Source organism: Zootoca vivipara, chromosome 4 (assembly GCF_963506605.1).
Source record: "Zootoca vivipara chromosome 4, rZooViv1.1, whole genome shotgun sequence".
In the NCBI taxonomy this organism is placed as follows: domain Eukaryota; kingdom Metazoa; phylum Chordata; class Lepidosauria; order Squamata; family Lacertidae; genus Zootoca; species Zootoca vivipara.
This window is the reverse complement of record NC_083279.1, coordinates 43,419,475-43,433,667: the sequence shown is the minus strand read 5'-3', so window position 1 is coordinate 43,433,667 and position 14,193 is coordinate 43,419,475. Positions and strand designations below refer to the sequence as shown.

The following is a 14,193-nucleotide window of genomic DNA, read 5'->3' as shown; positions in this document are numbered from 1 at the left end:
GCTATTGTTTCTGTGGCAAGACTAAGCCTGCACTGGAAAGCCTGCTGCTTTCAAACTGAATGTATATGAAATGGTTTATCTGCAACACAATTGTTTTGTCCATTGCATTAGATAATAACTATATTAACTATCCCACACTTTTGAATTAGACTATAAAACAGTCAGAAATTGTTTGTGTCCTTGTACCCTGTTTATCATAAATAACATTTGTCACTAGCCAAAGACAAGCTAACCCTTTAGTCAGCAACGTTAACAGAACTGTATTTTCTTTTTTTACAGATGAAAGGGAAGATGTTCAAAAGAAAACATTCACAAAATGGGTAAATGCACAGTTTGCTAAGGTAAGAAAATCTCCCTTTTTGCATTCAGAATAAAATATATGTATTCATTTTAAGGGTAACTTTAAAAAAGAAAAAATATTAAAGCTTTTCATGTCCTACAAAGAAGGTGCAATGTCTCTCTCTCTTTTGATCAGATTATAAAGTCTTTTGGTTATGTTCAATGTAAAATGTAAGACAACAAGGTTCCAAAAGTAGGGGAAGAGGGTAGAGGGTGGGTGGTAAACTTACACACTACTGTATCTTCTTGTTTTCTCAACTTGGTATGTATGCGGGGTTTTCATGTCGGTGTCAATTGTCTAGGATCTCTTTCTGTACATTTGTTGGTTTATATTGTTGATGAGAGAAGATTTGGGGGGGGGGAGGGCATGCTTGTTTGCCTTTTATTGCCTTTGATGAACCATAGTGAGATTTGTTTGTGACTGCAGAAGGTGGATATGGAATATTGGGTCAAGTTAGCCATATTGATCTGAATGCTGGTGGTATATCCCCACTTTCATTGTCAGTTTGAGCTGTGTGTGTCATAAAAGGGATGAAGGTGTCCCCTATCTTTTGTCCTCATGTCAGTTTCAGTTTGTCAGTTAACTTTTTTAATAAGACCATATTCCATACAATTTGGTACCAATGATCCATGCATACTTCAGACAAGTCTCTCCAGTGTCTAACTATGACGTTTCTGGCCTCTGAGAGTAGGTGGGTTATAAGCTCTTTATGGTGCAAGTGAGCATTATATTCTTGGAGAATATTTTATAGGGCCAATTCTGGGGTGGGTTCCAATATCTGTTTAGTTATGTTACATAGATTGTGTAGGACTGCTATCCAAAAGGGTTGTGTGAGGGACAGGGGATATCAGGAGGTCCCTCCCATCTTGAGATCCAGCCCATCTCCGAGCGCTGGGGAAAGCAGGGAGAGTTCCGACTCAAGTGGAGAAGCAGGAAGTGGTGTCCGAGGCTCAGGCAAGGTAGCAGAGCCACTGCCCAAGGTGGGACAGGAAGGGGGGAGCAAGGGGGGAAGGCCAATCCCACCGACTCCGGAATTGCGCAAGAAACGTCGGGGGAAGAGGCTGGGTCTCCCCAAGCTTTTATGCTGGAGAAGAACGCGCCAACCTCCATTCGGAGGTTCTGAAGAAGACGGATAAGATGTGTCAATCTCTGTAAATAGCACTGCCTTTAGCACTGTAAATACACAGCACCAATAAAACAATAAAATGCAGAGCTGTGTGGAGTCGTTTCTCTGAAGTAGCCCACCCAGGCCACTGTGACAGCTTGGATTTGCATTTTGACCATCAGTGGTCTTTGACTAGAAATTTATCGCCATTGGGATTTGATAGTAGTGCATAGTTTCCCCCTGAAATGGTTTTGCTCTTTCCTCTTTTATAGTAATAGCTCATATTGAAGATGATAATTTAGCAGTGCTGATGTGTGAACAGGCTTGTGATGGGGTGGTCAACAATTTTTCATATTTGTTTACAGAAGAGTATGCATGAATATTAGTTTTTAAATGAATAGCCTTGATTGCAAAACTGAGTCAGACGTTTCAGAAGTGTTTCTTGGTAAGATTGCCTTAAAGGGTCTGCTTTTACTGTAAACAGATGTTAAAATATATGATGTCACTGTGATCATAGAAAAATAGTCTATTAATGAAGAGTAAAATAGTGGATGACTGAATTGTTTGCAGAGAAAGAAAGCTATGTAAGAAACTTTTTGATTTTGAAGTCATTATATTTGTCCCTAGAGAAAACAACTCATACATGGTTCACAGTGACTTCTCTGTTAATAATGAAAATGCTGTGTGAAATATTGATTACAGCTGAGTTGAGAATTTTGCAAAACACATTTTACAAAACAATTAAGAATCATATTTTAGACATTTATTGAGCTTGTAAAGCTAGTACTGCTTTTAAAGGGACTTTTAAAAGGTTTTAGAAAGAGGCTTTGAAAGCTCACCTGCAGAATGCACCACCATTTAATTGAAGGCTCAGGATTTAATAAAAGCAAATCATTATTTCATGTAGAAGTATTGGGACTGCATTTTCATTACTGAGAAATTAGTCTGGGCTCTGGTGGCAGTTGTCCCATGCAGTTAACTTTACCTGGTAAGTTAGGATCATAGGAGCCAATTCCTAGAGGCTGAGGCATCTTTGCCCCCCTAAAAAATATTTGAGGGGACTGCCCCCCAAAGTTGATAGACATTGCCATTCAAATGGTGTGCATGCACCGCGTCATGTGATCAACTATGCAGGGTGGAGCTTACCTGCCTCCCCCCAATATTTTATTCAAGTTGGCACTCCTGGTTAGGATGGGTAAAAGTAGCTGTTGTAGAATGGCCTATATTTGATGTTTCAAATTGATTGATGCTGCTGTCATGGCAGCATCCTGACAGCAGAGGTCTGGGGGGAAAGGAAACCTCCCTTTTGGCTCCTTGGCTCCTTGTACTAAAAGACTACTGCTGCTCATGACAGCTTCTCAGAGATTTCAGCAGTGCATTTTGAACAAAACCTGAAGACTTGCAAGCCACATTTTCTTTTCCATTGCAGATATTTTCAGGAGAATTGAGATTTAAATAGACTAAGTTAAGGTTTTATGGTGATGATCCAGCTAAATAGCATCCTATTACTTATGGTTTCTAATATCACATTTTTTCACTAGGTTACTCATGCTGAGTATTTATACATATCATCTTCAAATATTCAATGCATTGGATAAATTTAGGTTTTCATTGGCCTAAGGCACAATATTGAAGGTGGTGATATTGGGCTGTGAGATGACGATATTGACTATAGGCTGTGTATCAAAGGAAAGACAGTGAATAGACTTGAAGACTTATGCTGCAATAAATTGAACCTGAGAATTTTAATTGTCTACTGACTTTGGTAGGTAGAAACATAGTTAGGTGGACTTTGTTACAGTAGAAACATTTAACTCTCCAAATATATTGGTTTTGCAGCCTGTCTTTAGAATTTCAGCATAGAGCAGAATAAAAGTAAAAATAAGTAAATAAATAGATAGTAAATTTGAAAATGTGGCACTATCATAAAATTGAGCAACTGGGTTTCAGAAAACTGAGCTTTAGTAAAAACAGCAAAGAGTCTTGTGGCACCTTAAAGGCTATCAAATCTGTTACATATCAACTTTCAGCCTCCCTGCTTTATCTGGCTGAGATTGTGGCTGGTGTACACTGATGACACACAGCTCTATTTCTCCATAAGTCCACAGTCACTGTGCATGATTCGATCTGTTGTTTGTGCGCAGTGTTGAATAGTATGGGGGCAATAAACTGAGTTTGAACACTGGAAAGATAGATGATTCCTGTATCTGGGAGGCTGACCTGTCCTGGATGGGGATGCAGTTCCTCTGAAAGAATAGATTTGTTTGTAGGTGCTCTTGGATGCATCTTTGTCATCAGAGGCAGTGTTCAGTGTTCAGTGTTACAGACGCAAGTCCTTTATGCTGCCTTTTTACGCCAGTAAAGAGAACGGGTAGAAGGGTTGAAAGGTTTTATTCAAAGCTTCAGCAGAGAGGCTCAGCAGGATCACTCCAAAAGACCGAGCCCCGAACTCCATAAAAATATGATTTTCTACCACACAGTGTCCTGATTGGTTACAAAAACAACACATGCCTAAGTGAGGTACATTTTAGATTGGCTGAAGCCATATTTGGAGTTGTTCTTCAGTTATGTGCTAAGAGTAACTGGTCCTTATCTTGGGACTCAGGCAGGGTGTAGTGGGTGTAGCCGGCTGGTTCTGTGGTTGTGATTGTTAGAACATGGTTATGCCAACTCAGCAGACTGCATACATGGAATGCTCTCCCTGACACGAGGGTGGCCAGCTTTCCAGTTGCTTTTCATAAGTGGTTTGAAGTGCTGTTTACCAGCTGCAGCTGGTACACTAACCATGGCCATTATTGTACAGGGTACCCTGGCTACAGTGATTCATTCATTGGTAATCTCAAAACTGGATTGGAATGCACTCTAGACTACCCATGTAGATTCAAAAAGCAGTACTGTCAATCAGTACACATCTTATTTATGCCAGCTCAGGAAATATGGATGTTGTGATTTATATCAGCGTGCTACTTTTTGTTTGGTAAATGGTATGATATAATAAATAACCTGCTACTGTTCTTTTAGGTTGGTTGTCAGAAATAATTTTTAAATAACTTATACAAAAAGCAGTATTAATGGTCACAGAAACATCCTAGCTAATTAACAGGTGATGTGTATTTTGCATTTCTACATTTCCTTTCCTTTAAGATATTCTGCTTGATTTTATCTGTTATGTTGTTTTGCTTTGGATTGCTATTCTGTACATCCTGTAGATATGTATTTTACATGAGTTTGTGGTATAGAAATGAATACAAATTAATAATAGTGGGATGAAAGCCCTTTATCTCTGTTGTAGCTACAGGTGATAGAACTGAATTTCTTGATAAGTTGTAATCCCACCATTTCGTGTGATAAATCTCCCTTTGAAGTTCTGGTCCCCCCCCCCAGAAATGGCTATTTAAATGACAGTCAGTGACACTGTGCTCCGAGAGGTTGAAATGTACTCCCACTGCTGTCTGAATATTGCCCTTTCTGATATGAAATTTGTGTCCATTTATTCTTTGGGGTAGAGATTGTCCTGTTTGTCCTATGCAGAATACAGAAGGGCATTGCTGGCTGGTGATAGTATGCGAATAGGACATCCCTGATGTAGTTGCCAACTTTATTAGGTCCTGTAATATTGTTGTATGAATTGATTTGTGCAGAGCAGCTATTCTTGCAGGGCCTGATGCCTGTTGCGGTGTCTCTGTTATGTGATCTGTTGCTGATGAATAGCTGTCTTTGTTAGGAGGTTGTCTATAAGCAAGGAAAGGCTTACCACCCATGGCATGTGAGAGTATGTATTGTGGATCCTTGATGATATGCTTAAAAGGGCAGTATCACTGAGAGTAGGCATGTAGACGAAGCCACAAAAAGTGGCAACTTTGTAATTTGACTCAGTGTGTATGTCCATCCATAATTAAATTGCAACAGAGTGAGGGATTGGCTAACCATTTGAAAGGTTTTCCTATGTCTTCTCCCAATACCATGAATTCTTTAGAAGATAAGTGAAACAACTGCAGTTGGATCCAGATAAAATATGTCTTCCAATGGCATACCGTACATAGGACAAACAAGGCCAGCCTTCTCCCTAAAGGTCTTTCTGAATGGTCAGGGGACTGTGCTGAATTGGTGTGACTGAATCCTGGGAAGTTTAAGAAAAAGAGGGATATAAAATCATTTGATAGAACCACACATTTTGCTTTCCCAATACTATTCTGGTGACTTGTGTCAATAAACAAAGTTATATTTCAGTCAGATTGGGACTTGGTGATCTGTTACCAATCCCTTTTGGTAATTTGACTGCAGTATAACATCCCTGTGGTGTGGTATAACTCTGGGCACAAGATCCTGAAATATCATGACCCTGTAGTGATGGATGTTTAAGTGTAAGTTCACATGTAATTTGATCAAGGCCATGTACTAGCTTGGTGACTCCTTATTTTATATCATCCTAAGAAAATAGCATACAAACTGAAAAAGTGAGAAGAATGTAGAAGGAAATGTGGTTAAGAGAAGGACACCTAATGTAATTATTTATGCTGATCTTACATGAAACTACATTGCAGGATTTAGGCTGCAATCCTATACCCACTTAACACGAGAGTAAACACCATAGAATTGAGTTGTATAGGATTACTCTGTGCATGGTTCCTGACTCACAGAATTATCAAATAGTAAGCACATTCATTTGCGAATAATAGGAATAAATTTATTTTTAGTGTCTTTCCAAGCTGGTTGCATACTTTTACACACACACACTCTTTCTCTCTTTCTCTCTCTTACACAAACCAATACTAAAATTGGTATGAAGTTGCATTTTTAAACAATGTAAAATCCCAGTTTATTTTCAGCCAGGCCATTAGGGAATAATTAGAAATCTGTAGTGATAATGAAATAAATAGACAGTAGAAGATATAGATATAATAGTGGGAAGAAAATTCAGCTTGCAAAGAAAAGCTATAACCGGATTTTCTAAATTGTATTATCCATTGTGACTAATACTCCGCAGTCACATTAGATATGCCATCCTGTTTAGTTTCATGGCACTGGAATTAGTAAAGAGGAAAGTGTCAAATATTTGAAATTTAAAGCTAGAGGTGGCAGATGAGCTAGAAAACAGCTTTCAGAAAAAAGACTCCCTTTGAACATGAAGTTGTTGCCAAGCCACACGTACTGTCATGTTTGATGGATGATGGCTGAGGGGGAGAAAATCTAGAAAATTTAAGTGATTCAGATGCATGTTCCCCAATTCCAGGAAAAGCTGTCCAACTGTTTTTCTGATATTGTTGAACAGGAGGCTTGATGGAAAAATATTATGCTTGAGTCTCATTGTCAACATGATTCAGTAGGTCAAAATGATAATAGGCCAACACCCAAATGATTGATTTTTCTCTTTTTCTGCTTATTTGATGTATCCATTTACATTTCCCCAATCTTCAGTCACTTGAAATGTTTAATTAAAAAACTGTCAGTTTTATGCCTTACAAAGGAGAGAAGATTTTCTTCCCCAGTATTTTGGGGAAATTACACACAAACCTTATAGTGTAAAAATAGGGACTCTCCTAATTTATACCACTCCTTAAATCCAAAGGTATGGTTTCATTTAAAGAATGCTGCCTCCTAGCTCTATGAATAATTAGTGACCAGAGGGGCTCATATGGTGGAAATGTGCATTGGTAAAGGATTTTTGACTCTTGGGTTATTTTTCTACCATAGTGGAGATAATGGAACGAAATAAAGATCTGGATTGCTCTCACTTTTCTGTGAGCAGGTTCTACATGAAGATCTCATATTGTCTCTGCTTGTGGTGGCCATAATGGAAATTGCACTGTTTTGGAAAGCTAAGTAAGGGTTATCTATGAATAGTTTAATAGAGTTTGGAAAATTTCTCTGGCTAAAAAGGTGACACAACCGTTAGACTGGCTAAGGCTAAACAGAATGATAGAGAACAGGCTACATTTCTGGGGAAATAGTATTCGCTATCAGTCTACATCCCAATTCCAAAGAAGGGCAGTGCCAAAGAATGCTCCAACTACCGCACAATTGTGCTCATTTCACACGCTAGCAAGGTTATGCTTAAAATTCTACAAGGCAGGCTTAGGCAGTATGTGGACCGAGAACTCCCAGAAGTGCAAGCTGGATTTCGAAAGGGCAGAGGAACCAGAGACCAAATAGCAAACATGCGCTGGATTATGGAGAAAGCTAGAGAGTTCCAGAAAAACGTCTACTTCTGCTTCATTGACTATGCAAAAGCCTTTGACTGTGTCGACCACAGCAAACTATGGCAAGTTCTTAAAGAAATGGGAGTGCCTGATCACCTCATCTGTCTCCTGAGAAATATCTATGTGGGACAAGAAGCTACAGTTAGAACTGGATATGGAACAACTGATTGGTTCAAAATTGGGAAAGGAGTACGACAAGGTTGTATATTGTCTCCCTGCTTATTTAACTTATATGCAGAATTCATCATGCGAAAGGCTGGACTAGATGAATCCCAAGCCGGAATTAAGATTGCTGGAAGAAATATCAACAACCTCAGATATGCAGATGACACAACCTTGATGGCAGAAAGCGAGGAGGAATTAAAGAACCTTTTAATGAGGGTGAAAGAGGAGAGTGCAAAATATGGTCTGAAGCTCAACATCAAAAAACCAAGATCATGGCCACTGGTCCCATCACCTCCTGGCAAATAGAAGGGGAAGAAATGGAGGCAGTGAGAGATTTTACTTTCTTGGGCTCCTTGATCACTGCAGATGGTGACAGCAGTCACGAAATTAAAAGACGCCTGCTTCTTGGGAGAAAAGCAATGACAAACCTAGACAGCATCTTAAAAAGCAGAGACATCACCTTGCCGACAAAGGTCCGTATAGTTAAAGCTATGCTTTTCCCAGTAGTGATGTATGGAAGTGAGAGCTGGACCATAAAGAAGGCTGATCGCCGAAGAATTGACGCTTTTGAATTATGGTGCTGGAGGAGACTCTTGAGAGTCCCATGGACTGCAAGAAGATCAAACCTATCCATTCTTAAGGAAATCAGCCCTGAGTGCTCCCTGGAAGGACAGATCGTGAAGCTGAGGCTCCAGTACTTTGGCCACCTCATGAGAAGAGAAGAATCCTTGGAAAAGACCCTGATGATGGGAAAGATTGAGGGCACTAGGAGAAGGGGACGTCAGAGGACAAGATGGTTGGACAGTGTTCTTGAAGCTACGAACATGAGTTTGACCAAACTGCGGGAGGCAGTGCAAGACAGGAGTGCCTAGCGTGCTATGGTCCATGGGGTCACGAAGAGTCGGACACGACTAAACGACTAAACAACAACAACAAAGTATTCGCTAATAAAATTAAAGCTAATTGGGGTGGTCCCTAGCCTCCAGAGGTGATTTTGGAGGGACTATCTTATTTAATGGCAGCTGGAACTTTGATCCTGCAAAAGCTGCAGTGAAGTATTTTCATATTTGTTTTACTGTGATCTGATGATGAGTGAAGCATTTTCATATTTGTTTTACTGTGATCTGATAATGAGGGACTGGCTGCATATATACCATACATGACTTGCCCCAGAACATCCTGGGAACTGCTGTTAGGTGTTCTGGGAATTGCACCTCTGTGATAGGCAGGGCCGTCTTTAGTAGATGTGGCGCTGAGGTGCAAATATCCGCCCAGTGCCCCCAAATTATCACGGATAGTATTGGGGTGGCTGTAGCTGTGCACTGCCAGCTGTCCCCCATGCCACTGCGGGAGAGCGATCCTTGCAGAGGATTGTGAGTGAAGTTGCACCCATCCCAAGCCTCCTCGGGAGGAGAGTGATCCCTGCAGGGAGGCCATATGGTTGGCAGGGCGCAGCTTCCATCCTAAGCCTCTGCGGGGATCACTCTCCTCCCAAGGAGGCTTGGGAGGGAAGCTGCACGCCCGCCAGCCTTATGGTTGGCAGGGTGCAGCTGGTGGGCGTGTAGGGATAGGGGAGGATGTGGCAAAGCCACACAGCTCCCCCACTTGCTGGGGTGCCCCTGAGAGGCTGACGCCCTAGCGCAACGCACCACTAAGCCCTATGGGAAAGACGGCTCTGGTGAAAGGTAAACTACAGTTCCCAGGATTGGGGGGGAGGTCATGCACTTTTAATGTGTGGTGAACATGCAGCCACTCACTCTGTAATCCAAGGTTTGATTATTAATCTTATGTTACACTTGAAATAAATATATAGAAGGGGCCAGCAAGTGGTGTGTGTTTTTTGGAGGGGGTGAGTTAATCTAGTCTAAATCTTGCAATTTATTAAGAGGGACCTCAACTCACCAGTCCTCAACTGGAGTATATTTGGGAGGAATGTGAGGAATGCGAGTTATAGCAGGGCTGAATATAGGCAGCTGAGATTCATTTAGTTGTTCATCTTTTCCTCATCCTCCCCCAAAAAGCATAAAGCCTACATAGCTTCTCCTCTCTTTCATTTTAAGACAGATTTTTATCTTCAGTAGATTGAATATGTGTCCTCTCTCCAAACCACAGTGATTTATAAATAACTTGAAGGAACAAAAGAAATGAGCTTAATATAGTACTGGGATATTGGTTTCAGTGGTGCATATGTCTGGCTTGCCGATTTGTAAACATTGACATATTTGCATGATTGTTGCTGGCAGAAGATATCATTGTCACTGTGATTAGAACTGATTGTTGCTAAATCTAGCCATCTTCAAAACATTTGAAGCAAGAGAGAACTTTAAGAAATTATACACAGGCAATTCATCTCCTGGTAGATTTATTTTCCATATATGGATAAAAGAAAGAGCATGTTTTAAAATACAAATTGTTTGAAATGCTTGCAAAGGCGATAACAACCACAGTGTTACACACCAGCCCAATCTCCGTCGAGTGACTGCAAATGATTCCGGGGCTGCAGACGGGCTCACCTAGGGTTAGTGTTTCCTTTAGGAATGAGACGCAATGGAGACTACAGTGTCTTAACAGATCTGTACATGGAGCACCCTATCTAAATGGGGGCAGTGGTGGGTAACCTGTTGCCCTCCAGGTATTGTTGAACTCAAACTCCCAATCAGTCTCAGCCAGCAATGATCAAGGATTATGGCAGCTGTGCTCCAGCTACATCTGGAGGGCAACAGGTTCCCCAACCATGACAAGGGGTGTGTGTGTTCTTTTTACTCTCTAATAATCCTGCATTCTAAATTTAGGAGGGATTATTTCCCTCTATTTGTTTAGCCACCCTATGACAAAACACTAAAAACATTTCTCATCTTATTGAAACAGTTGCTTCCCTCAAAATCCCTCGGTGGTTTTCTTTTAGGAGAAACTGCATTTTGTGTTGTTCAGATTTTGTTCTGGGCAATAGCAGGTGACATCCATGGAAACAACAGGTTCCTACCCTCTCTGCTGCAAGAAATTTCCCTAGTCTTATATAAACTATTCTGTCTTCTCTCGAAATTTCTACGATGTTTCCCTAAAGAAGGAAACTCCAAATTTGCTTCACCTTTTGCTTCAGGCAACATTTCAATGGCAGGCTGACATAGCATTCCCTTATTGCTAAGTGGAACTGATAGAAGCAAGCAAATGAGGAAAATCTCAAGCCTTCAGTCTTAAAAGAAACCATTACAGGTGAGTAAGATGAGAAAAGACACAATTGTCTTCAAGTCCTTCCATATCACTCTTGGATAACCCAGAAAGGGGGAAGAACTCTGCAGCTCCTCTACATACTTTCCCAGGTTTCTTTCATCTCACTGGTTTAGATAGAATCATAAGATTGTATTGTCATCTAGTCCAACCCCCTGCAGTGCAGGAATCTCAATTAAAATGGGCATTCAACCTCTGCTTAAAAACTGAATGGAAGGAAAGGCCAAATTCTGGCCTTGATTTGACTAGAACAAAACCAGTAATGCAGCAAGAGCAAAAATAAAAACTTAAAGCAGGCAGTCATTTTATTACCGTATATATGTAATTCATTTGTTTTGCTTCATGGCACTTGTGTTAAAATCTGTACTGATGTTTTAATGCACATTATTGCATGGCGTATCTCTGGCTGCATCTGTGAATGTCTCTTCATTTTTTGACGTTATACATATTCAGTGTTTTGTGTAATTGCATCTTGCCTGTTTGTCTCTTGCTTCTTGTCACAAATATGAGCAGGTGGAATATTGACACCAATTACTGGGTGCACAGATTTTGAGTCATTGGAAGCGCATTGAACAAGCTAAAAAACGAGTGATTTTAGAGTATGTCTCATCAATAAATGCAAAGAATAGCTCTGTACCATTGATTTATTACAATGAAACTATACCAATTCACACTCAAATCTATAGCAATTTGCATATTCTCTTTGGAACATCTTAAAATATTCTTTAAAAGCAGGTATTGAGCTTTAAAGCACCTGCACTTAAAATGTTAATCGGAGGCATTTTATTCTTTTTATATGTAAAAAGAAGATTCACATAATTTGATATTTAATATCTTTTTATCTTCAAATTTCAATACAACTCACTTTATTATTTCTATTCATATCTTTCATCGTTTAAAGCATGAGTCACATTTTTTGATGTTGAGAGGACAAAAATGTAAGACTGGAGGAAACAAGATAAAAATGTGTGGAGGTTTGGCACTGTGTTTCCTGCACATCTTTGGGTATGTTCACCTTAGAGCACAGTAAAGTTGGGCTTTTTCAGTGCATTTCACATCTCTTTCCCTCATAGCAGTTCACATCAGCATGGCTTCATTTGTGTCAGATTTATTTCTGTATACACACTAGGGGGTGTTGACAGGGGACATGTCTTTAGCGTGCTCACAGCTTGGTTGGAGATAAATTAAGAGTGGCTTACGGACTCCAATCAGTGTGAAGCTGGTTTGAGAAATAATAATAATAAGGCCCTCTGCCTAGTTCCCTGCAACTTGGCTTCTCGCATTGAGGGAACCGCCAGAACGCCCTCGGTGCTGGACCTCAGTGTCCGGGCAGAATGATGGAGGTGGAGACGCTCCTTCAGGTATACTGGGCCGAGGCTATTTAGGGTTTTAAAGGTCAGCACCAACACTTTGAATTGAGCCCTGAAACGTACTGGGAGTCAAAGTAGGTAGGTCTTTCAAGACCAGTGTTATGTGGTCTTGGTGGCCGCTCCCAGTCACTAGTCTAGCTGCCGCATTCTGGATTAGTTGAAGTTTCAAGGTCACCTTCAAAGGTAGCCCCACGTAGAGTGCATTGCAGTAGTCCAAGCGGGAGATAACTAGAGCATGCACCACTCTGGCAAGACAGTCTGCGGCCAGGTAGGGTCTCAGCCTGCGTACCAAATGGAGCTGATAAACAGCTGCCCTGGACACAGAATTGACCTGCGCCTCCATGGACAGCTGTGAGTCCAAAATTACTCCCAGGCTGCACACCTGCTCCTTCAGGGGCACAGTTACCCCATTCAGGACCAGGGAGTTCCCCACACTGGCCCGCCTCCTGTCCACCCAAAACAGTACTTCTATCTTGTCAGGATTCAACCTCAATCCGTTAGCCGCCATCCATCCTCTAACCACCTCCAGACACTCACACAGGACATTCACTGACTTCACTGGTTCTGATTTAAAAGAGGTATGAATGTGATTTATTCATATAATATTCTATGGATTAGTTGGTGGTAATTATTTCTGCTGCATTGTGAAACTTTCAGGTAGTCGTTTAGCAAAATGTATGAAGTGTTATATCTGCATGATATAAAACATCATTTAGGTATAAATTATATTCAAAGATCTAGAAGATATTCGGCTTACCACAAAAACAAATGATTACTTCAGAGGACTAAAAATGCTCTATATGTATAAGTAGGCTAGCTTAAGTGACATCTTGACTCATCAGATCCAGACGGCAAATTTGGAACATTTTTGAGTCACTGATTGACTTATAAAAAAACGAATCTTGGAAACTCAACTAATCAGCCATCTAATGTGTATATCTAATGCACAAAGTTCATGTTGGTGGTTGTTTAGAAAAGCATATAAATTCATGATAACATATACTTAGAAAAGTGTCTACAAAAGGTATATTGTTCTAGTAGGTATATCACTGTCATGAAATAGTTGTTAGCCAAGAGAAGTATTGACCCTTTTAAATCCAGATCACATCAATTAGATGAAGAAATGTATTCAGCCTATGCCAGTAAGATATACACTTTGTCATATTCTGACATTGCTTTGGTCAATAGTTTCTTTCATTGATAGCGGAAAATAAAACAGCCAATAAAATGTTTTTTAAACTTTCCCTTTTAAAATGGAGGGATTTATTCTGGCTGTAAGGGAAGAACCCTTCACTGAGGAATAACACAGCAACAGTGACAAAGGCAAATCCACATACCTAGTACTAAGTTTTACTGTAGGGGAAAGTGCTTGTCCGCCTAGTCCAGGCATCCCCAAACATTGGCCCTCCAGATGTTTTGGACTACAGTCCCCATCATCCTTGACCACTGGTCCTGTTAGCTAGGGATCATGGGAGTTGTAGGCCAAAACATCTGGAGGGCCGCAGTTTGGGGATGCTTGTCCTAGTCACTAAAAGCAAGGATCAAAGTTTTTCTAGTGTTCTGGATGAATATTTGAAACACGTTGAGGAGCTTTTCTTCTCAACATGCTGAAAGGTGAAATCACTGTATCACAAACAGTTGAAACGAAACCTTAATAACTGCATGGTAAATGGATTTGCTGACATTATTATATATAAATATATATCTCGAATAATTGTATGGCGGTTCTAGCTGGGGAATGGGCACATCTGCTTATTGTCTAGAAGGTGGCTTGGAACTTTCAAA

At 40.5% G+C, this 14,193-nt stretch overlaps 1 protein-coding gene across 11 annotated transcripts in view; it reads left to right on the top strand.

The window, feature by feature from the left end:
- DMD (dystrophin) overlaps positions 1 to 14,193 on the top strand; it is a 1,020,507-nt gene that overhangs the window by 218,136 nt on the left and 788,178 nt on the right. For all 11 annotated transcript variants that reach the window (XM_035114377.2, XM_035114375.2, XM_035114388.2 and 8 more), the window contains exon 2: positions 280 to 341. In XM_035114377.2, coding sequence (XP_034970268.2) covers positions 280 to 341 — 62 coding nt within the window. The remainder of the gene's footprint in view (positions 1 to 279; positions 342 to 14,193) is intronic.